The sequence below is a fragment of the Gossypium raimondii genome, chromosome 4 (assembly GCF_025698545.1).
Source record: "Gossypium raimondii isolate GPD5lz chromosome 4, ASM2569854v1, whole genome shotgun sequence".
Taxonomy (NCBI): Eukaryota; Viridiplantae; Streptophyta; class Magnoliopsida; order Malvales; family Malvaceae; genus Gossypium; species Gossypium raimondii.
In genome coordinates, this window is record NC_068568.1 from 2,566,248 (window position 1) to 2,590,204 (window position 23,957).

A 23,957-nucleotide genomic window follows, 5' to 3' on the forward strand; every position below is an offset into this window, starting at 1 on the left:
TTTATCTTCTCAAAATGCTAGAATTTCAATTTAATCCTTCTAAAAGTCATAAAAATATAACCCAATACAACGATGAAATTACATTTTACCTCTCTGGGTAAAAAAAAATTCTTTGTCGCTGTTAACTCTTCTCAAAATTTATCCGAAATCCAATGTAGATATATAATAATATTTAAAATAGAAAAAGTAGTAGGCATCTAATATTCTATCCAATAATCCAGAGGTTTCTTCAAAGTCATATATATGTGTGTGTGTGTGTGTCAGTTTATCTCGTAGCATTGCATGTAGAGCTTGCCCATACTCCCATTGTACCTTCTTGTCTGTATTTTTATTCCTTTTATCAGTTTCCACTGGCTCGCTCACTCACTCACTCACTCACCAGCCCCATTGTATTGCATATATGCGTTGTGTATATATATATATATGAATGAATTATATCGAACGGCATTGAAACAATAATATATCATTTTACGTGTATAAAAATATGGACAGGGTTTAAATTTTTAGTTTTTTTTTATGCAGATATGAGGATTTATTGTGATGTTTGCAGCAAAGAAGAAGCCACCCTTTTCTGCTATGCAGATGAAGCTGTTCTTTGTGAAGCATGTGATGTTAGTGTTCACCATGCTAATAAGCTTGCTACTAAACACTGTCGTTTCCCTCTTCTAAACCCTAATTCCTGCAATGCTTCCCCACTTTGCGACATCTGTCATCAGGTTCGTAACCTATGTTCTTTCTTATATTTTTAGAGGGTTAATACTCATATATTTGCACTATACACGCATACACTACGTCTAAAGAAACTGTCCAGATAAAGGCATATCACCTGCTTCTTGGAGGCTTGACCTCTGGTGGGTGCTATGGATGAACATTCCTTGACTGCCAGATCAAACTCGAGAGTTCATTAATAGCTTTAATTGTAGGCATTTTCAGGTTAAAAGATTTTAAATTAAGGGTCTGTTTGATTGACGGAATTGATTTTCCGGCGTTTGATTGGTGGAAAATATTTTCCATTTGGAAAATGAACTCCAAAACAAGGGAAAATGGGTTACATTTTAAGGAAAATGTCTTACCCTTTCAATTTCCGTAAGACATTTTCCGTGCTCTCCTCTCTATCGCCTCCTTCATTTCTTCCTTCATTTTCGGTAGAAAACTGCTTCTGTTTATCGATTTTCCAGTAACTTATTTTTTTAATTATTCAATACTTTTTTTTAACACAATTACAAATAATTTATTTGATATTAGTTTTTTTTCAGTTTATAACGGTTAATATTGTAGCTTAATAATTGAGTATTATTATAAATAAATCATTGCAATATATGTAAAAATAATTTAAAATATAAAAATTTATTAATATATGTAAAAACAACTTTTTCAGAAAATATTTTTAGGGAATCTGCCAAACAGCAGAAAATATTTTACACAGATTCAATCAAACACCAGAAAATATTTTCCAATAAATTATTTTACAGAAAAGTAAAACATTTTTCAGAAATCATTTTACGGAAAACATTTTACTGGCAATCAAACAGACCCTAATTTTAAAAAGGTTAAATGCTTAAATCAGGATTGAAACTTTTAGGAGTTACTCAAATAAAGACCAAAACTTTCAAAATGATCATATAATAGCTAAAGCTTTACAAAAGTGCTAAAATAGGGCGGGGTTTACACTTTAGTCCAATTTGTAGCAAAAATTAGGTTAACGCTGAGGTGTTTAGAATAAAACGTACGACAATTGAATTTGATATTATTTGAAAATAAAAATAAAAATAAAAACATGATTTGAGCACCTTTTGAAAATCCCTTATTTGAACATTTTCGAAAATGTTTGACCTTTATTTTATCATTTTTAAAGATTTATCCCTCCCCCAATTTGAGCATTTAGCCATTCAAAAACGTAGCTTTCTATTTGAGTTTTAAAAGAACCAAATGGAAAATTGCTTTTGAGGTTGGGATAAAATTAAAATATTTTGAGAGGCCAAAGTTAAAAAAAATGTGTGTCAAGATAGCTTAAATTGAATACTTAATTTTTAGGAAGGGCCAAATTTATAAAAAAAAAATTATTTAACGAATGGGCTAAAAAAAATTAAATTGAAATTTTAAGATTTAAGAGGGGTTAAAAATGAAATTAGATAATTTAACTAAAAGGGCCGAGCATATAACCTTTTAAAGCACATGAATTAAATTGTAAATAAGTATATACTTATTATAAGTGTTAAAACTTTTGTTGATACGTTAGATCCGATCCAAACTGATTGTATTTATAACAGGGGCGGATTTAGGTCCTAAAATGGAAAATTTTTTAATTTGATATAAATTATTAAAATGAAGAAATTATATTTTTATTATCATAAAAATATATAATTTAATGCTTGCCTAAGAAAATATGCATATTGATTGGGTATAAGAAATCAATTAAAATGGAAATCGAGTTTACATTGCAGGAGAGACGTGGGTTTATATTTTGTAAAGAAGACAGAGCAGTACTTTGTATGAAATGTGACCTTTCAATTCATAGAGCCAATGAATATACACAGAAACATAACAGGTTTCTTCTCACCGGTGTGAAGCTCTCTTCGTTAAACCCGATTTCATACTGCCCTAATGGGGTTGATGATGAGAGTAAAAGTTTGCAGTGTTCAGCTTCTAACAATGAAATCTTAAGCTCTGCTTCCATTGAGAAACCATTGGGGGTTGAAGATAATTACAGTAACAGTGACAATACTTCGGTTTCAACCACCAATAATATGTCGGAGTATTTTATGGAAACAATTCCTGGTTGGCTGCTTGATGATTTTCTTCACCCTTCTTCACATGCTAATGCCTTCTCTTACGGTAAGCTTTAATTTAACTCTGTTTTAGATTTTGTTTTTGTTTTTTTGAAGAGATGCATGCTTTTGGTGGTTTCTGAGTTTAGGACTTCTGATGAAGCTATTTTGATTGTGGGGAAGAGGTTGATTTTTTTTAAAGAAATTTTATTATTGTTCTAAAGTTGAGTTGGGATTTTGTATCCTTGCTTTGCGGGGAGCCCAGATGATTGAAGAAGCTGTCTAAGACGTGTGTTTACAGGGTGATAATATCGTTAGGACGCATGGTCACCTACTGAGCCCCCAACCTATACAATATAGGTCAGTAGAGGAGAGGCATGGTAGGTGATCGTGCACCATGCACAATCTTCTTGCTCCCTTTCTATAAATCGCATCATAAAACGGTTTCTTAAGTTCTCCATAGAGTTGAGAAACAAAATTTTGGCTCGGCCAGAAGTAAGTAATGCTGACCTATTGAAAGATTTATAGATTTCGATGGAGTGATACTTTTAAGACTTGTTCAAAATAAATTAGCCTCTCCTCAACAAAATTCACTGTGTAATGCGAATAATGTGTTTGCAAGTATTAATATTTCATTTATACTAATTAATGAATCATTTATGGGAATTTAATTTCATGCAGATTTTTGAGCAGGTGAAGGGACGAGATTTGAGAATAATGACTTTTTTTTCTTCATTAAATATATGAAGCAATTTGGGTAAGCCAAAGTTTGGTCATCTTCAGTTTCCTCTTTTTTACTGGTCGATGGAGTCAGAGAAGTTCAAAGAGACAAATGTTTTGAATTTTGGCTATGGATGGAACGGTAAACGACGGTGAACGTTTTCTAACATTTGGGTTGGAGTTTCAGATATGTCCATATGGAATGTTTGTTCGATCCGTTTGTCTTTGGATTTTTCTTTTTCCCTTTTTCCTTTTGTTTTTCAGCGGTTTTCTCGTTGTTCCATCGGGTTTTTTTTTTTTATATATTCAGCAAAGATTAATATGTATTTGTACTTACTATAATTTAAAGTTTTAAGTGAATTGATGTTATTTCTTTTCAAAAATCAATCAATTTTTATTACGAAAAAGGAGGTTACAAGAAATTTTGTAACTCTAAAGAGAGGTTGAAGAACTAATCCTTTCAAAAATTATTACTAGATCATCTTTAGTCCTTCCAATAATTTAATGGCATTTTAGTAATTTTTTCATATTATTAACACATAATTTTAATAATTTTTTACCCAAACCTTAAACATGAACTCTAAATCTTAAACCCTAAATCTTGAATTCCTAAATTCAATTCAAGATTCTAAGTTTTGGGTAAAAATTTATCAAAATTATATGACTAACATGAAAAAAATTATTGAAATATCATTAAATAATTAAAAAAATCATAAATAATATGATAAAAATTTATTCAATAACTGAAAAACATCATAAATGATGTGATAAAAAAATTTCATAAAATAATTTCTTCAATCCTCTGGACAAGTCCCATACTACAAGTGCTTAGCAATCTAATAGTAAGCCCTATTGAGGAAAAAGGAAAATGAGCAATTACAATTCGAAAGAATGCTGGAGTCAAGTTCATTAAAAATGGCAGCAAGGCGAATTAATGGTATTTTCAATCATGCCCGATTACAAATGTGAAATTACTAAAAAAATTTATATAGCAATAAACATAATTTTAAAAGTATTTTTATCTTTTTACATACCACTTTTAAAAATAATTTAAACTTGCGACTTCAAAATCTTGCTTCCTTCAATTTTATTATTTCAATTAAAACTACATTTAATTTTCACATTAATTTTTTTATAAAATTATTACATAATTTTTTCACTCATGTATCACAATTCAGTTTAATGTAAATATTTTTCTAGGAAAGACTTAATGAAACATTGCCAAATTCAAATATCAAATTAGATCCAAAAAAAATAAGTACCAAATTAAAAATATCAAATTCAGATACCAAATATTATATCAAGCCTTTTAGAAAAAATCATATCATTAATAAAAGAAACCTAACATCATAAAGAGGGTACAAACTAAAACCGAGCCATTAAAACCATCTAACACTCCTAAGACCTCCATTAGCAACAATAGAAGAATCAAACATCAACAAATGAACTAAATAAAAAGGAAAAGAAGCAAAATATCAAGGGTTTACATACAATAAAGCTATAATTTAAGTTCAGTAACATAGAATTGATAAATAAAACATATTATGCACCGTCAAGGATAGAAATTCAATCATCAATTCATCACTTTTAAATTTTATTTTTCTATCACGAAAAGGAGATCTGAATTATGAACAAACAAAAAAAAGAACATTTTATAAAGTATGAAAACCCACTTCATAAGAGGCGTAAATCATTTATGTACAAAACAATTTCCATGTTTAATGATCACACTCCCTTTGCTGCAAATTTAAAACTATGCAACAGCTTTGCATCTGAATTTCTGCATTTAGTGATTTTTACCCCTTCTTTAGAAACCTTTTTAATCTTTAATAAATCTCTGTTTTTTTTTTTTTTTACAGCCCTGAGTGAGGTAGAGAACAAACTATTGACATACCTTTTAAACAGTTACAAATTAATGAAAGAATTACCCCGGTGTACACACTGAAAATATCAAACACATACGATCACGAAACCCTGCAAATAAAACATAATATGTCAAAATCAGCCAACGAATGGAGCTACCGCAAATAGAATTTTATATTGCAGACTAGTCTGTCACTATTTAATCAATATACACTTATTTAATCTAATCACAGAAAATATAAAAATGTATTAAAATTTTTTAAATGATAATATATTTTTTAACTAAAAGTCAATGAGCCAGATCAAGGCAGGTTCAAGTCGGATTTTATGTACAACATTGACCCAAACTCGATTAAGTCCGTTTAGATTCACTTATATTTTTTTATTAAAATTTTTAAACATAAACAATTTGTTGACTTAAGATATTTTTTTTCATATTTACATTAAAAGCGTGACTTATTTAATTTTCGTATGACATAAATTATATAATATAAATAAATAAATAAAAACATTAGGAGCAAGCTCGGGCCTTGGCTATTGGAGCTCAATTCTAGCCACTAGTTTAAACGGGTTTTTTTTTTTTTCTACCTAAAGCTCATTTCTTATGACTGATAATTCTATTCAAAACCTATTTTGAATTAGACCTCAATAAGCAAAATTTTCTTAAAAGTCCAACCTGACTCCACTTAGGTTCATTTACTTTAAGCATGACTTGGGTTCATCTCTAAAGGTAAGTGGAATAAAATAAAAATCTATTAGCATGACCTTGATTAGGAGGGTATCAATAGCTGTGTCAGGAAGTGAATGCAAAAAGCCTATCCGCAATCATTGTGCGACAAATTGGACACTCGGAACAAGCAAGCGAACATGATTTACATACTGCAAAAAAGAAAAAAAGAGCACAACATAAGCATTTCGTAATATACTGTTGATAAGCACCAACTGCAAAAGTAAATAATAGTATGGGGTTTGAAAGTGACTTACAACAAAAATGCCGACAAGGGAGAAGAATTGCTGCATTTGGTGATTCGAAACATACTTTACATAAATGGGAATGGGCATCTCCATTTCCAACGGAGTTGAGTTCTTTTTCCTTCATCTCTTGCATTCGTGCCTGTAAATATTTAGAACTTTTTTAAGTTGCAGTGGTCTTTCTAAAACCATTAACTTTCAGAACTAATACCATTTTTGTTGAGACAGGGTATAAAGACCTTCTAAGGTTACACAAAATATATGAACAAACTAATATACACTTGTATCTGACTGTATAGAAACAAACCTTGAGGCGAACAACCAGGGGTTCTTCCTTAGGCATTTCAATAGCTGGTTTTGATGACACATCTGACACTTGTCTGTTATTCTCGATGCTGTTTGCCTTTGGATTGTCGGCATTATCAATACTATTACCATGCTGCTCATCCGTATTACTCTCGGGGGTAGCAACTCCCTCTTTTTTCAACTTAGCAACAAGCACCCACATGTTAGCCAAATCATTCTCTAGAGCTTCTTCTCTCTTCTTTGCTTCTTCAACTTTTTTCCTGTATTCAACTTCTATGAATTCCTTCTCGGCTAGTGTAGCTTCAAGAGCTGCCTCCCGTTGTTTCCTAGCCTGCAATTCCATCTTTAGATCATCTAGATCAAGATTCCACAATTCAAAGTCATCACCAGCCGCTCCAGAAAAGTCATGAGAGTGGCCAGAGTGCCGCCCTTTCCTCCCAGGTCCTGTGCTGTCACTATACTTCCGGTTAACACCATTTATGGTTTGATTAGCAGATCCTCTCGCAGCCAATAATTCCTTCTCCAATTTTGCATTCTGCACTGAAAGCCTGGTCACCTCACCAGCTAAATTCTTTAACTCAACAGCAGCTGCAGATGCCAATTCTTTCGCATATGAAGCTTCTTCAGCCAGTTTTTGATTTTGGACACATAACCCACTGTTCTCCTCTGAAAGTTGCACCTGTTCCAGTTTTAGTTTTTCATTCTCGATCTCCTGCATAGATAAACAAAACTTAGATTGATGAGAAAGGGCTATGCTAATGACAATCAACCTTTTCCCCTCAACCTGAAGAGGCAATTTTGATGAAATATTCAAGAACAGAAAAAGAGTAAAAACAAAAAGGACAAGCAAATATTAACACATGATTAAAATGATTTGTTTTTGCAGCTATCTTAGAAGTCAGTTACGGAGAAAAACTATTATGCGTAAATAAACCAAATGAAGACCAAAACTTGGGACAACGGTAAGCTAAAGTCATTCATAGTTAGACATTCCCAGCAATAAGTAGATTACCTGAGATTGAATCTTTTTTCGTAACTCATCAGCATGTTCTTCTGATATTCCATGTGCAGAAGATGATAGTTTATCGCCAGAGAGAGATGCCAACTGCTGCTCCAGGAGAGTTACCTTTGCTTGCAATTCTTCATTCTCAGAACACTGCAACAAGCAAAGCCATAAGTGAAATAGTTCTGTATTTATAAATGGAGGAGAAACTATCAGCAGGTGCGAACACCTAAAGAAGTGCCAAATGCTACAATAGATTTTATATTAGACAGATAATCAGCCATTTTATGAATAGAGGAAAAATGACATCAACCAGGCTTTCACCTTGTTTTGCAGTTGTTCTTGCAGGATACGATTATCTGCTGATTTTATCTGTATAACCAAGAAGGATCAACTTCATTACACAATGAACAAAAAGAATCATGTTTAACAAGCCTTAATCAATGGCAAAACAGTGCCCATCAATTGTCCAACTCCATAAATCATGGAACCAAATCACTCACCTCAAGCTCAAAACTCTTTTCATTACACTGTGTCATCAATTTCATAACTGTCTGTTGCAACAAGAAAGCATTTTAGAATAAATTAATTGAAAGCCACGGGATAAAACCCTAACAAAAAATTAACATAAAATAAAAAATACAAGTAGAATAACTGACATTATCATTAACAGTAACACTACCTGCTGCATTTCGACAAACGATGCATTAGAAATTGAAGCTTCCCCACTCTCAATTATGTGTTGCTCTAAAGCCCTCATCTGCCTCCTTTTTTCTTGAATCTCTCTTTCCAAATTCTGAATCTGTTTTCAGAAAATATCCACATTAGCCCATTAGGACCCGAAAAGAAAATATGCAAATTTAATATTGGGTATATGGATACTGGCATACAAGGAAGAACGGAAAGTTTAGCCCACATGGCACTCCCCTTTACATTAATCAGATATCTTATAACCTCATGGATGTACAGATAATGTTAAAATTATAAATTGACTAGAGAATAAGTATTAGTAGTAAAATAGTTCAACCTTTCCTCTTGGACATAGAAAAGTAAGCTACCCTTAAAATACAAACAAACCCTCCAATTCTTCCAGCCTCAGGAGCATCCATTGTTAATACCTCAATTAAAATGTGCTAAAGGTTAGACAGAGAAAGAGCACCTGAGATTTCGAGCTATCAGGATCATTTGCAGACTGATCCAGCAGGCGTTTCAGGGTACTGGAGCTAAATGCAATTTCTCCAGCAAGCACCTTAACTTGCTCAGCAAGAAGGTCCATTTGATCTGATGTCATTCCTCCCTACAACCATAGAAGTATTTGCTTTTATCATTGAATTATCAACAGCAATCGTGGAAAACTAGAAATATGAAGGTGATGCTAACATGTGATTCACTGAAGCAATAATGGGGTGATATAGTATTATATTATGATGTGTAAGAACAACTTCACACAACTGTGTTTGTCAGTGCAAGGGAATGTCAAACTTCAATTGCAGATATCTAAGCTGGAGAAGGGAAACAAAGCAGAATAAAATACAAGAGTCAAACAACTCTCTGCCCCCACCTGAAACGATGCTCCTCTACCAGAGTATAAATGCCTAAAAGAGCATAAAAGAAAAAAAAAACATAGGAATACATCTAAGAACTGTTTATAACACATTCACGTATCATATTCCCAATAAATTCTTAACCAAATAAAAATCTAAAGGCACATATTTTGGTAAGCTACACCAAAGGAGAACCACATAGACAAACAACCATACATCCTGATAAAATAATTAACAAACAAATGAAATCAAAAGATGGAGAGAACTGAAATTTTAGTCCTAATTATGAGGTCTAAGTTAAAAGAGAAAACATTAATAAAGGACAATACAAGGAAACCTTTAGGGGAAACATTAAAAAGAAGTGAGAGAGAGAGAGAAAGAGGTTAGAAATAAATGAAACAAGTGAAACATACTGCCAGCAGTTTGGTCCCACTAATAAGTTCACCCGCTTGAGTTGACTCAGTGGCAGTACTACTAGTTGGTGAGAGCTCATCATTCCTTCTGCTGGAGGATCTTCTGTGCTTTAACTCATAAGACGGATCAGAAGCAAGCACTGCAATTGAAGTTAAAGGATCTTTTTGATTCTCACTATCTATGACCAACGTTTCAGCTCCTTGCCCATCCAGTTTCTAATGAAGAAAATGTGCAAAATATTAACATCATAATCATGTTACTAGACAGAAAACTAAGGCCTACCAAAAAGTCCACATGACCAGATAATACAGTCCAACCAAAGAAAAGTGGACGTGGATAATACAAGTAACAGAGGTATATGATAAAAGAGATACAGATGCATAGCTAGGGTGTAACTCTCAAAATTTCCAGGTTATAAAACATATTTTGTTTCATCTTTTTCATCATTTGAATAGAATAGGCCAACTGGTCCTTGCTGTGTAATATACATATACATACAGACATATATATGTGTTAATAGACTATTTGAGTAGTCTTACTTATTATACCATCAGCATAAAAGAATCATGGTTTTTTTTTTGACATATTTATGATAAAAACTCACATCATCCTCACCAACAGAATGAATCCTTTGGTGACTCGGTACATCACTCAAACCAGATATGGAGTTTTTGGAAGAAACAAGTATAAGCTTGGTAAGCCTCTGGATTCTGCTCATTAAAGCAGCTTTAGCTTCCTCTTCTTCCTCTAATCTTGATTGCATTTTCACCTGACCTTCCTCCAACTGTCTCACAAACAATAAATAGCATGAAGAATACTGTAAATAGTTATGCCCCCAGATAGAAAAATGACTGAAAGGAAAATGCCAGACCTTTTGCCTTAAGGTCATAAGTTCTTCGTGATTAACACCAATAAGCATTCCCTGCCTTAGATGATCAAGTTCTTCTTTGAGGACTGAAATTTCCTTCTGATACTTCTTAATTAATGATTTTTCGTCAATAATCTGTAACAAAATTTAGATTTGAAAGTAGCATAAGGTTGAGTCTCAAATATTATATTATAACTACCCAAGAGAAATAAAGATGAGGCTATAGAGACCTTATTACGTGAGGCATAGATTTCCACCCGCTTTGCCCTGCTTGCAAACTTAAGGGTATTATGAGTTTCCTCCATATTACTAGATGCAGGAGTAACTGTGCAAATAAGCTGTAATTTTGAAGAAAATAATTGCAAAATAGATAAATAACTTTTGTCAGATATTGATAAGGATTAGTAATTGCAAACAAAAAATGACTTGAGATTAGAGAAATAATTGAAAGATAAAGGAAATTAAAATTTAGAGTTGGGAGGAACTAAAATCCAATTAACCTATAAGCATTAGCACATAATGGCCTGTTACAAATAACATATACTGATCAACTCACAGAAACATGTCCATGACCACTTAGTGAAGATTGCAAAAGGCGGGTAAGCTTGGAGTCTCTATATGGAACATGGGATGCTTTTCCTTCACTTAGCTTTCCTATAACCTTCAAACGAAAACCAGACAATCTAATTATAAGACTATAAAATTAATTGCCAGAAATCAATTCCATCCGCTCCAGAATTGTTATTGCCATCAGTAATTAATGGAGACAGATGGAGAAAATAGAAAACTTTGTGATTCAATTTTTGTTATCAACCGACTTTATAGAAACTAAAATCCTGCAGATTAGTTGAAGGAACATGCTCAAGGCTTTGTATGTTTTACCCTTATAATAGACTGAAGGTGTTCAACATGGGAAAGTAATAAATGTTCATCAATGGAAAATGTTAATAGAAGGAACCTACAGTTCCAAGAGTCAGAAGACTTTTGTTTATGTAAGATCCTTCCTTCCTTCTTAGCCCAGTTGTCTCAGTTTTTGAACTCTCAGATCCAGCTAAATCAATCAAATTCTGGATAAGGGAACATAGACAGTACCAAGTCAAGCCATTAATTCGAGAGAAAATATTTTTCCTGAAAAATGACAGATGAACTAAATCATACAAGTTGAGAGAAGACCACTCCATCGTATTCGTCACCATGAGCGCTACTCTCGATCATCTGCAAATTTGTCAGGAAAGAAGGAGCGTGTACAATATAGTTATCCATACTGATTCAGAAACACCAAAAACTCGGACATCTAAAAACTCCAACATAAACTAAACAGGGAATCAACCAACTCTAAGATTTGCCCAATGAAATGAGAAAATTCCTACATCAAGAATGTATACCAGGGTAAATATAGTGTGACTTCGGCTACTAAACAGATTGAAGTTATTTGAGCCAACATGACGATGCTCTGCTCAAAAACATACAGAAGGAAACTTAGTAGAAAATATCTCACTGATAGATCATTCATTTCATATAGCATGGGTAAGAAAAGAAAGGAAGAAAAAGGCAGGAAAAGAGCAAAGGAACCCCAGAAAGCACCTTCCCCTGCAGCAATGAAAGAAAGAACATGACCAGGAGACAAAACCACTTCTTCCTTTATACCCTCCACGTAAGTTCCCTGGAAAGATAATGCTAATATGAGCAAGAGTAAGAAACTGATGCACATTGATCGCAAGCCATTCCATCAGAAACTATATTGAAACGTTTCTTACAATCTCAACCAAAACCCACCCAAAAGTACAAAATATATATTATTAAAAAAGGTTCATTAGGTTGATATTAGATGTGAATAATGGTGTCTTTATGTGCACGTGACTTTTTTTCAGAGAATGAGACCAAGGTCATAAACCATATAAAAAACAATGCAAGAATTTGAAATAAGTTGAAAAAAAGACCTGGGCATCTTCTCTAACACGCAAATTCTGACCAGTTGGATCAAGTAAGTCATTTATCACCTGATGTCCAAAGCAGAATAAAACAAAATCATATTAAAAGAAATTATAGCTTAAAAGGAAAGGAGCTAGAACCACACAGGTTATAGAATTAACAGCTAAAGAAAACTGTTCTCATTAAAGTACCACCATAAAATAAACAGTAGCAGTAGATATGAAACCTGAAGAAAGAAATTCTAACTTCAATTGCCATGTGATCAACTTAACCATAAACTTAAAAGTATAAATCAGTAACAAACCTCATTGTAGATTTCAAGATATGACACGCGGAGTAAGAATTCCCGCCCTGGAGTCTGAATTATAAGCACAGTTAGTCATTCAAACTTTATCCACATAAAACTGTGAGAGGAAATAATTGAAAGCAAGTAAAGTATGCTACAAAAGCAAGATGAAGCACAAATAAAACTTAGATTGCATTGAAACATAAAATACAAATAAATAAATCCTCGGGTTATAAACGACAGTTAAAGAACATTTATTAGTCAAGTGCTGAGGCTAACTTCGATATAGGAATGTTGTCCCCACTGAAATGGTTCAAAGCATAACATGTTACCATAAGGTCTATAACTAGCGAAGTCTAACTTGAGGAGAAAATGGGGAGGTTTTGTCAGAAGGGAGCCAACTGGTAGAAGTCAAACAGGAACAGGTGTAGCATAAGGAACAAAACGTAATGAAAAGGAATGGAAAATTGCATTAATCTGATAGTTTTGTAGTTAGTCCTAATCAACAATGCCAGAATACTTACATCTTGGATGATGCTGAACACATCCTTTATTGCCAATGGAATGATACCAGGAGCATTTTGATCTCCCTGTGCATATTATCAAAGAGAAAAGTCAATAGTAAGATGACAGGAAGTAGTTATATTGTTATATGACAGGATACACAACAGATTAATGCAAAAGAACGGAAGGAAAACAGTTGATCATTCTCAGGATGTATCATGTGATTGAAATATGACTATAAATAAAAATTCCCAACAGCATATTACTAAAATATATTTTCCAATAAAGAAGGTCAAATGAATATAAAGTTCTAATGCAACAAATCATACCAGATAGAAGTTGACTGATAATACCGTAATACATTGAACTGAATTCAAATACTATTCTTTTGTTTTTTGTGTGGTCTATAAGGGTTGTGGAGAGTATGAAATTTGAAACTAACAATGAAGATATGGTTTGATTTTGTTGCTACTTCCATACAAGTAAATATTTTTGTTCTGATTAATAAATATTTTCCTTAAACATTGCTTGTGCTATATATGTGATTTCTTTCTGGATGGAAAATTTTATCAGATTTAGGAGTAGGGATTAAGGTTCTCAAGAGTAATTATCAACCATAAACACAAAGCAATGAAAAGAACTCATCTAATTAGAAGCGTTTAATCTGAAAATCTATGCTAATTGTAACTAAATAATTGCTTCCATTTGTTGAGGAAACTCCACCGTTATTTATTACACAAGTTCCTTCCTCAACCGCCCTAACAAGAAAATTCAATTAAATGCAACATATCCAAGAAAATTTGTTTATAGTTAAAGTCTATATGTATAGTTATACAACCAAAATTGATACTATAATCAACTAATAGGTCTACTTGACAGAACTATAAGCAACAATAATTTTAAGAATTCCCATGATAATCCAAAAAAATTTAGTGGGAAGTTAAAAGAAGTACTTTGAGGAAGCAGCTAGACTTACATGCATAGTGTGCGTCTTCCCACTACTAGTCACACCATAAGCGAAAACAGTTCCTATAATTCATACAAGCTAATATTAGCTCCCATTAGATACAGCATATAATTTCAGAATTGAAACAGACCTACATTTTCTAGCAACATGACAATAAATGACTTTGAATCAAATAATCTTTAGAACTTTTCAGTTTAAATTCAATTAACAATCAACTCAGAGAAATTAATATAAGTTCTGGTAATTTAATTCCCATACCGTTTACACCTTCCATTGCAGCTTGCACTACAGGTCTAGCAGCTATTTCATAAACCTCTTGAGAAGTTGCATGAGGTCCAAATACTCTATCTGTCAAAAAGTAAATCCAATAATCATATGATATCCGCATTCATTGCCAGGCTTAAACGTCAAATTTGTGCCAAACCATTTCGACCAAAAATTTAGCAAATCTTTATTAACTATACTCTGATTACCTAACACCATCCAAATCCCCAACAAAATTGTACAATTTTCTTCATTTATTTGCAATCGTTCTCAAAGATATATACTCAGAAAGACCAGATATTGACAACAAAATGTAGAAAGAAAATTAGCCATGAATTTCATTCCTAAAAGTCAAATCAATAGGCAAGTACCAAATGCGTAAGCTGTGGCTGGATTATACTCATTTCTCACAGTCTTATCCCCGTCAGCGTACCACGCAATCTCGTCCCCTCTCTGGAATTCCCTTTCACTATAGCCAGAGAAAATAAAAATGAGCAAACAAACCAAATAAATTGCAGTACCTGAAAATTAAAACTCCTACAACAATCAAATCGAAAAAATCCACAACTTAGATCGAATCCGGTCCTCTCAGATCTACACTCACTTCAACGGCCGAAACCGAATCGTAACCGAAATACTGTCCCCCGATCTCGACGTTTCCAACGGTTCGCCTATTATCTCCTCCGGCGCGTGAGCCACTGGTGTACTAGCATTGTAACCGCGTGAGTCATAGTACACCGAATCAGACTTTGACCGACTCGTCGTCCTGGATCGAGAATCGTATCCACCTGCCGAGTTTAAGTAGGAAGCCGCCGACGACGAGCACGTGCGAGGTATTAGTTTGTTGCGTACAAACGAAGAAGTAGAAGAAGTAGATGAAGATGGACTTGGAGGTTTCCGATGCGAAAACGGCGACCTGCTTCTTGCTCGAGAAGAAGACGCCATTTCGGAGTGCGCGTGTGTGAGAGAGAGAGTTCGTAACTCTCTGAGTCGGTGACTCGGTCAAAGAGAATGCGTGACAAAATTAACAAGAAGAAGAAGAAGAGAATTGTATCAATAAGCTCACATGGCTTCGCACACAAAAAGCGAAGAGCATTTCGTATATCTTTTACTTTATTGCTTGCAACGAGAGAGAGAGAGAGAGTAGCTATTGAAAAGATCGAAGATTGTTTCTTCTTCTTTAAGACAAAGAAGAGTTGCAGAGAGCACAAACAAAAAAAAAAAAAACAAATAAAAATAAAATAGAAAGAGTTGAAAGCTTGAAATTGAAATGAAGGATTCCAAATAATGACTGGTGGGAGAAGCGGACATGGATTTGTCTTTTGTAATTTTTAAGTTTGAATTTTATTAAGGTTAAAATCTGATATAAGTCTCTCTACTTTTCATAAATTTATATTTTAGTCCTATATTTTTATTTTTACGAATTTAATCTCTACTTTTTAGTTTTTAAAGTTCCGATCCAATTGTTATGAAGTAAGTATTTTGTGTTTTAGTTCAAAACGTAAAACCAAAAATTTAACAAAAATTTTAATAATATTAACCATTGAGTCTAAATTTTGAATTCGTTAGTAGAGGAATTAAATTCTTAAAAATAAAAGTATAGAGATTAAATTTCAAATTTATAAATAGTACAGGGATCTATGGCAGATTTTGACCTTTTATTAAATTTGAATTTCTTTCTTTTTTATGATGGAGTGACGTGGAAGGTGGGAAAGGAGAGTTTAAACGCAGTGAAATTAAGCCGCCAAAAAAGCGGGAATAACTGCGTGTGTGTGTGGAGAAAAAAATAGGAAAAAACCACAGCTATAGAATTTCTATTGACTTTGGTTTGAATAATAATTAAATTCATTTTAAATTTTATTTTTGGCTTAATTCACTATTTGGTCCTTAATGTATATCCGTTTTTCTATTTTAGTACCATTCTTTTTCTGTTGTCCTTTTTCAATTTTTAACACTGTTAAAAATACTGGTGGTTGTTTTAACCAATAAAATATACTATGGATTTTAATTAAATATATATAAATCTTAAAAATATAGAATAGCAAGAAATATATAAAATCCGAAAATATGTATAAATATATAAATTAAAAAATTCATGGTGCTATTGAATATATTTTTTTATTTAAAAGGAATAAAGAATATTATTATTAAATTGGATTTTTTGTTAAAATTCCTTTTACTTACTCTCACTTCATTTAAAAATATCGAAAAATAATCAAATTTTAAAAAACGAAAATATATATTTAATTTGCTTCAAAAAAAATTTCACTCTCCCTAGTTTCATTTGGAAATTTAGAAAAGTCTAAACAATTTTTAAAAAAATATATTTGAAATTTTATGTTAATAAGCCATCTCATCGCCACACCCCATCTATCCAGCACTGTCGCATGCTGATTGTCCCACTTGCCCAGCATCGCTACATGCCGATCGTTTGCACGTCCCTCCAACGCAATCCAGGTCGCACGATCGCTCAACTGTTCACCCGACTCCCGTGTCAATCGTCAAAACGCTGTATCTTTTGTCAAATATATATTATTTTAAAAAAGTCATATATGCTTTTAGATTTTTGTATTTATGCTTATATATTTTCTATTTTTATAATTTTAAGATTTACGTATTTGCAAAAAAATTCAACTTTTTTATATAAATTTATGATTTTTTTATTTTTAAAACTTATATATTTGATAATTTTATAAAATTTATATACATTTGGAATTCTCATATACTTTTATGGTTTTTAATTTTTTTATTTTTATAATTTAAAACAATTATATATTTGATAAAAATTATTTTTATTTTTAATATATACTATTTTTTATATTTATTTCAATGTTTATAATTTTTAAATTTGTATTTTTGAGGAAATTTTAAATTTTTATATGTTTTTCTATATTATGATTTTTAAAATTATATATTTTGTAATTTTTATTTATATTTTTATGGATTTAAATATTTTTCTGTTTCTTTAAACTTTATATATGATAATTTATATTCTAAAAACGCTACGTGGCGTGCATTCAATGGCTAAACTACTTAAAACAACCACTAATTTTTAGTCATAATAATAAATCTATCCCTAGTGTTTACCCATTTGTCACTTGGTTCTGATTCTTATTTTTTAATCACTTTGGCTACAACCTTCAAAAATTAGTTAATTTGTTTCTGAATGCAAAATTAGTTGCATCGTGAAAATTTAATGATATTGTCTTCACAATTCATTTGTACTTTATATAAATTTAAAATATAATAATAACTATTTAAAATTCAACAAATTTTAAAATATTCATAAAATGTTTTAAAATTTTAATAGTTCAGATAACTTTTTCGTCCAAAACTAAGTAATTTGACTAAATGTTGAAGGTTGAAGTGGAAATGATGGAAAAAATGAAGCCAATGTGGCAAAATAGATCAACATTAAAGGTTAAATTTAGCATTATACCTTTTTTAAATAATGTTAAAAAATTGGATAAAAACTATTATGAGTAAATATTTTATATACCAAAATGGATCAAAAAAGTACTTGTTATACCCTTACCAATGAAGGACACATGGCAAATTGTCGAACGATCCATGGGTTGCCCATTGGTGGACCCTTCGGTGAATTAGCCTATGAATGGCCAGCAACTCACCCCTCATGGGACCACCTAGGCTTAATCATCTCGTACAGCCTCAATGATAAAGGTCTTAAAGCAAGATAATCTATGCCACGGACAAGACAACCATGCAACCAGTAATAGCATTGACACCTAGCCAACCTGCACAACCATGCAAGACCTCATACGGACCTCCACACAACACTACTAGATAGAGGGCAACCCGCTATATAAGCTTGGGTGCATGAGGGCATGGGAATTATTCTTCTTTCCCATCACAACCATCACTTTCTTCTCCCTCTTCCTCTCACTCCCTAGATCCTTCTCCTCAAATAACATCTCAAATCGTGAATTAAACATTTATTTTTATTTAAAGTGAATGAAAATATTACATTTTTTTATGTTGGAAGATGATGGCAAGATAGGACGATGCTTGGAAGGCCAAAATTATTAGTAAAATTAATTTGGTATATTTTTTATAATAAATAATTTATAATAATGTTTGGTATATTAAAAAAGTAGGAAAAATCTACATGGTATGTATATGCGAAGATTGAGGAGGCGAGGTCCAATGAGTGGAGGAGCGTCGTGGGGAGGACGTGGCTATTGGCTGCATTTAATAACATTGCAAAACCTCACGAGTCAACCAATTATGTAACTACCTTTACGCCAATTCACCTTTGTGGTTCCTATTCTCATGGACCATATCCATTTCAACAATTAGGATTTGCATTCATGTAACTTTTTCAAAAAAAAATTAAGTGTTCTTTTTCACTTAATTGGATACTTTAATTTTTAAAATGCATAAAAAAATCCTTAAACTGTTTTTAGAAAATTCAATTAAACCACTGTTTTTTCTCTCACTTAATTAGGTATTTGAATTGTCAAAATACATCAAAAAAAGCTCTCTCTCTCTCTCTCTCTCTCTCTCTCTCTTTCTTTTCTTTGCACTCAATTGGCAAAATGCATCAAAAATACCTTTTGACCGTTAAGCTAACCGCCTCTAATTTTTTCAATTAAAGCCGCCATGTGTCACAACCACGATGTGACATGTGACAAAAATGATAAAAAATAGAAATCAATAAAAGTTATAAAAAATATTAAATTTTAATAAAAAATATAAGAAATATTTATTTTTATTAAAATTAGAAAAAAGTTATAAAACGGTAAAAATTTATAAAATATATATAATTTTATAAAGTCGTAAGAAAATGATAAAATGTAAAGAAATATGAAATTCATAAAATAATTATAAAAATTATTGTACAAAAAAAAACATTTTATAATTTTTCTATAACATTTATTATTTTTCGTTACAATTACAAGATGGCTTTAACTAAAAAAAAAACAACTGGGTTAATTTTAACGGTCAACGTTAAAGTTGACAACTTAAATTTAATATTTTTAATAAAAAGATATATTAATGTTTTAAACTAACACGTGGATGACTCGGTGTCAGTGCCACGTAGGAAAAACAGGGTGGTGACGCGAGGACGAAGAGGTGCGTAAAGTCAATTCCATGTCAGCAGAAAAGAGTGCCGGTGGGGCCACCATCGACTGAGGGTGCACTGAAGTTGATGGATGTGTTAACTAACATATCTGCCCTAGTGCATTCAATATCCAGCAAGTTTGCATGTGGAAGTGATTGTTCCACTGCAACCGCGTCCACCATAAGAAAATTCAACATCATCGTTGAACCATCTAACTGAATGCATTTCTTATATTTTAAGTTGATTGCATGAGATCTACCATTTGATTATGTGTTTATGAACTTTTTTTTCATCATAATATAATGAAATATCCTACGGAAATTCTCTTATATACTATACTTAAATGGATAAGTATTAAAATTATATATTAATTTTAATTAAATGTGCAATGCTATACATGAATCTCGATTTTGTGTAATTTTATGCATAAAATTTTAATTTAATTCAAATTTCACAAATCACTAACAATATTATTGAATCAACACAATTTTACATTTATATATTACATACACAAATAATTATATTAATCGAATATGAAAATAAAATTATGTGTTCATTTCTTTAATTGAGTACAATTGAATCAAAATCAAAGTTTTATGTATATATATGAACCATAATTCAGGTTTTATGTATATAATTGCGCTAAATCAAAATTCACATATCAAATTACATATTAAATGAAAGTTCGTGTATGCATTTAATATTTATCCCAATACTTAAACTACCCATAACTCCCAAAATCATTAAAATAGAAGATATTACGTATTTAAACAAGTTCATTATTATATCGTCTATCAAATGACCCATATACCTCCCTTTATCCAATTTTCTACATAGTACTGCACAAAAAAAAATGCTTACTAAGGCATATTGCAAATTACATTTTTAAGGGAAATATAAGTTTGAATCTTGAAAACGACATTTTTTTTATAACAATATATAAATAGCATTAATTACGAGCTAACAGCAGGATCAATGTTGGATAATCAAAAATTTCTGTCAAACCTCTTTCATTAAATCAATTAAAGTACCAGCAGCAAAGTTTACCTCTCTAGGTACTTGCTTTATGAGCACTCTTCACTTACGACTGCATAGTTATTGGATATGCAAAATCAGATCTCTATTTGAATGGAAAACGATATTGTTAAAAAGAACAATCATGACCTACGAATCCCGAAAATAAACTATAAAATGAACTTAAACGATACCAATATATTGCTTACTAATAGGGAAAAAAAAAAGTAACCATGGGTCCAAAATTAACAGTGACCTAAAGATGGGCTTGTTTGAACTAACCAACAACTATACGTTGAAAATATATAACAATTTCTTCCCTAAAACAGCAAATTTCTCAAAAGTCGAAATTTAAAACAAAGCCTTGAGCAATCTCTTTTGTCTCAACCACTCTTTTCTTTTAAAGGTAAAATCTCCCTTTTCATATGCAAAATTATTATTCAAGCAATGAATTGGTCATTGGGAATGGAATATTACTATTCCCTTTTATATTTTTTTCCCGAATATATTGAGTTTCAATAAATTCAAAATAAAAACCCTTATATTTAAGAGGTCCCTCTTTATAGGGACTGATCAAATTAATTCATCTACTATTAAATAAATCAATTTAATTTCTATATTATTAAAAAAATCAAATACGGTCAAATTGGAATAAGATTAACATTTACTATTAAAAAATGTATAATGTCAAATTTAGCCCTTAATATTTACATATTTTATCAACTTGACCCTTATTCTTTTTTTTTTTGAGCTAAATTTGGACCACAACCTTTTAAAAAGAATCAAATTTGACCATCAACCTTTTGAAAAAGAGTCGAAATGATTTTTTTAACGAGAATACTAACTAAAATATTAAAATTTCAAACATAGCAGCTTGCATGACAATCCTCATGTACTCTATTTTTTTTATGAACTTTTTATATTTTTAAAATTTTGATTTTGATTCTTTTTTTTATAATTTTGAATTATTTGTTGACGTGACAAATAAAACAAATGGTGTTATGTTAGCATAATGTGCATATGGACTGTCATGCGAGTAGCCATACCAACAAAATAAAAAAAATTAATGTTTTAGTCAGTATTTCCGTTAAAAAAGGCAATTTGACTCTTTTCTGAAAGATTAAGGGCCAAATTGACAAAAAAAATGTAAACACTGAGGGCTAAATTTATCATTATATATTTTTAAAAATCATTTACTGTTTAAAAGAGTTAATATTTTAAATTTTTATGATTATGTAAGTAAAATATTTTTGTTGGAATTGAGCTGCAATTGAAAAAAATAACTTTCAAGGCATTTTTTGTGCAATAAATATTAAACCATATTATAATATAAACTTATTTGATTATTTTTAATACTATAAAAATTAAATTAATCTATTTAATAATAAAGAAACTAACTTAATCCGGTTCTATAATATAAGGACCTCTCGGATATTTAACCCATTAACAGTTATAGTAACAATAGTGGGCCACGTGTAAAGCTAATCTGTCACATTTTAACCTGTGGTGTGCCACATCATTTGATATTTCCATTTAATTTTTATTTTTTCATATCTAATGGTCACAGGTCAGAACAATCGTTTTCCACTCATTTTGTCCCTGCGAAATTAAGATAAAAATTTGGACTATTGCTTGATTTGGCTGGATTGGAAATCAGCTGCCTTATAACTTTTTATGTTTTTGGTTGATTGATTTATGTAGCTACCAAAAGGTCAAAAGATTAATATTAGGGTAAAATTATTTTCAGTGTCATTAAATTATTAGTAAGTTTACGTTTTAGTCATTCAACTTTAAAAAGTTATAAAATGGTCATTTAATTATTTTAAAATTTTCATTTAAGTTATTGGGTTGTTTAATCGTTGTTGTATGATGCTCTTCTTCCCCTTCTCTTCTATAGTTCATTTTTTTATGAAACAGTTTTAAATGTCATGAATCTGCAAACCAGATTCAAGCAGTTTTCTTCTTCAATATCCGACTTTGACTGTCAGATTGACTTAGATCTAAGGTATGTTGTTTTATTCGTTGTTGGGTACTGATCCATCGTATCGTCATTTAGAGCTCGCTTGCCGGACTTTAAAAAAGAAGAACTTAACAGCCCAGTGACTTAAATAAAAACTTTTGAATAATTTGATGACTATTTTGTAACTTTTTGAAATTGAATAACTAAAACATAAACTTATTAATAATTTAATAATATTGCGCGTAATTAACTCTATTAACTAAAATGAAAATCTAGTGAAAAGGACAAATGATTAGCACCTAATTATCCATAAATATGAATTTTGCATGTAAGTAAAATCTCTTGTCATGTTATATCCAAAGGCCTAAACACCAAAGCTGAAGAATATCCGAATTCTCAAATTCAAATTTCAATTAATTGAGTTGAGGTATTCACTAAATTGATTTTTCAAATTTAGGGTGTTAAAATTTACAATTTGAAAAGCGAATAACAAATTGTTATAAATAATTTTCGGTGTTAAAATTGTTATAAATAACAAATTTCAATTAATTGAGTTGAGGTATTCACTAAATTGATTTTTCAAATTTAGGGTGTTAAAATTTACAATTTGAAAAGCCGAATAACAAATTGTTATAAATAATTTTCGGTTACTATCAATCTTGAAAATAAATAAATTAGTCCCTCTTGAAAAAAAATACAAAAATTGTAAATTTATATTAAAAATTTTATTTTTCCTTGATTTTGTTCTAGTAACATTAATCATATTATCAAATTTTGACAGAATCCAAATTTAGTGACTAAAATAGACAAACGAAAATACATATATCGAACGCGAATCTAATTGCCAAATTCATAGCCGAAAATTATATTATCCCGTACTTTCTTTTATTGATCAAGCATACTATATGCTAGAATCACAACAGCATTCATTATGTTTGTAATTGTGATAAACACATGCAATCATAATATAAATCTTTTACAGGACAGTGGGTTGGTGCCAATTGTGGAACTGGAAATCTTGCTTGATGGTGACCTTGGAATGGATAGGACTTTCAAAGTAGCCTAGAAGGTATGGCCCGAGGTTTTCTTCTACCTTGCTGAGAATAATGTGATGTTTGAGGCCATCCTCTCGAAGCCTGCCATGGTTGCTCCTGGTGCTGAATGCAAGGACAAGGCCCTGAAGCTCCTCCACTGCACAATCCCCTCAGCTGTCGTTGGAATCATGGGTCAAGTTATCTGCCCAAGCCTGAAGATTAACTTGAAATTTGAGAAAATTCGAGAAAAAATGTTATGCCCAAAAGATGGATTAGGGCAAAAAATTAGACCCATTTCAAATACGAGCTAAGATTGGGCTTAAACATTTAAGGCTCAAACTAATCCAACCCGTCTTCTATGTTTATTATAAAATATGTTAAGTTATAGTACCGGATCAAATTAATCTCTCTATTATTAAATTGATAAATTTAATCCCTATATATACTACCTATAC

The 23,957-nt window shown here is 31.4% G+C and overlaps 2 protein-coding genes across 2 annotated transcripts; one reads left to right on the forward strand and one right to left on the reverse strand.

The window, feature by feature from the left end:
- Nucleotides 1–524: 524 nt before the first annotated feature.
- On the forward strand, nucleotides 525–3,090 carry LOC105778780 (B-box zinc finger protein 20). The gene is made up of 2 exons (XM_052629083.1): nucleotides 525–716; nucleotides 2,448–3,090. Exons 1-2 carry the CDS (start codon nucleotides 525–527, stop codon nucleotides 2,844–2,846), a joined length of 591 nt encoding a protein of 196 aa, XP_052485043.1. The 3' UTR covers nucleotides 2,847–3,090.
- A 2,023-nt stretch (nucleotides 3,091–5,113) lies between these two features.
- LOC105780251 (kinesin-like protein KIN-7D, mitochondrial) lies at nucleotides 5,114–15,661 on the reverse strand. The gene is made up of 25 exons (XM_012604469.2): nucleotides 15,016–15,661; nucleotides 14,783–14,880; nucleotides 14,406–14,495; nucleotides 14,157–14,209; nucleotides 13,201–13,266; nucleotides 12,695–12,748; nucleotides 12,399–12,458; nucleotides 12,043–12,121; nucleotides 11,844–11,911; nucleotides 11,617–11,673; nucleotides 11,421–11,525; nucleotides 11,015–11,119; nucleotides 10,689–10,796; nucleotides 10,462–10,593; nucleotides 10,195–10,374; nucleotides 9,590–9,805; nucleotides 8,792–8,929; nucleotides 8,315–8,434; nucleotides 8,136–8,186; nucleotides 7,957–8,004; nucleotides 7,642–7,785; nucleotides 6,631–7,341; nucleotides 6,336–6,465; nucleotides 6,117–6,230; nucleotides 5,114–5,462 (listed from the first exon to the last, which is right to left on the reverse strand). The coding sequence occupies exons 1-24, from the start codon at nucleotides 15,354–15,356 to the stop codon at nucleotides 6,145–6,147; spliced, it is 3,240 nt and encodes a 1,079-aa protein (XP_012459923.1). The 5' UTR covers nucleotides 15,357–15,661; the 3' UTR covers nucleotides 5,114–5,462; nucleotides 6,117–6,144.
- Nucleotides 15,662–23,957: the final 8,296 nt, after the last annotated feature.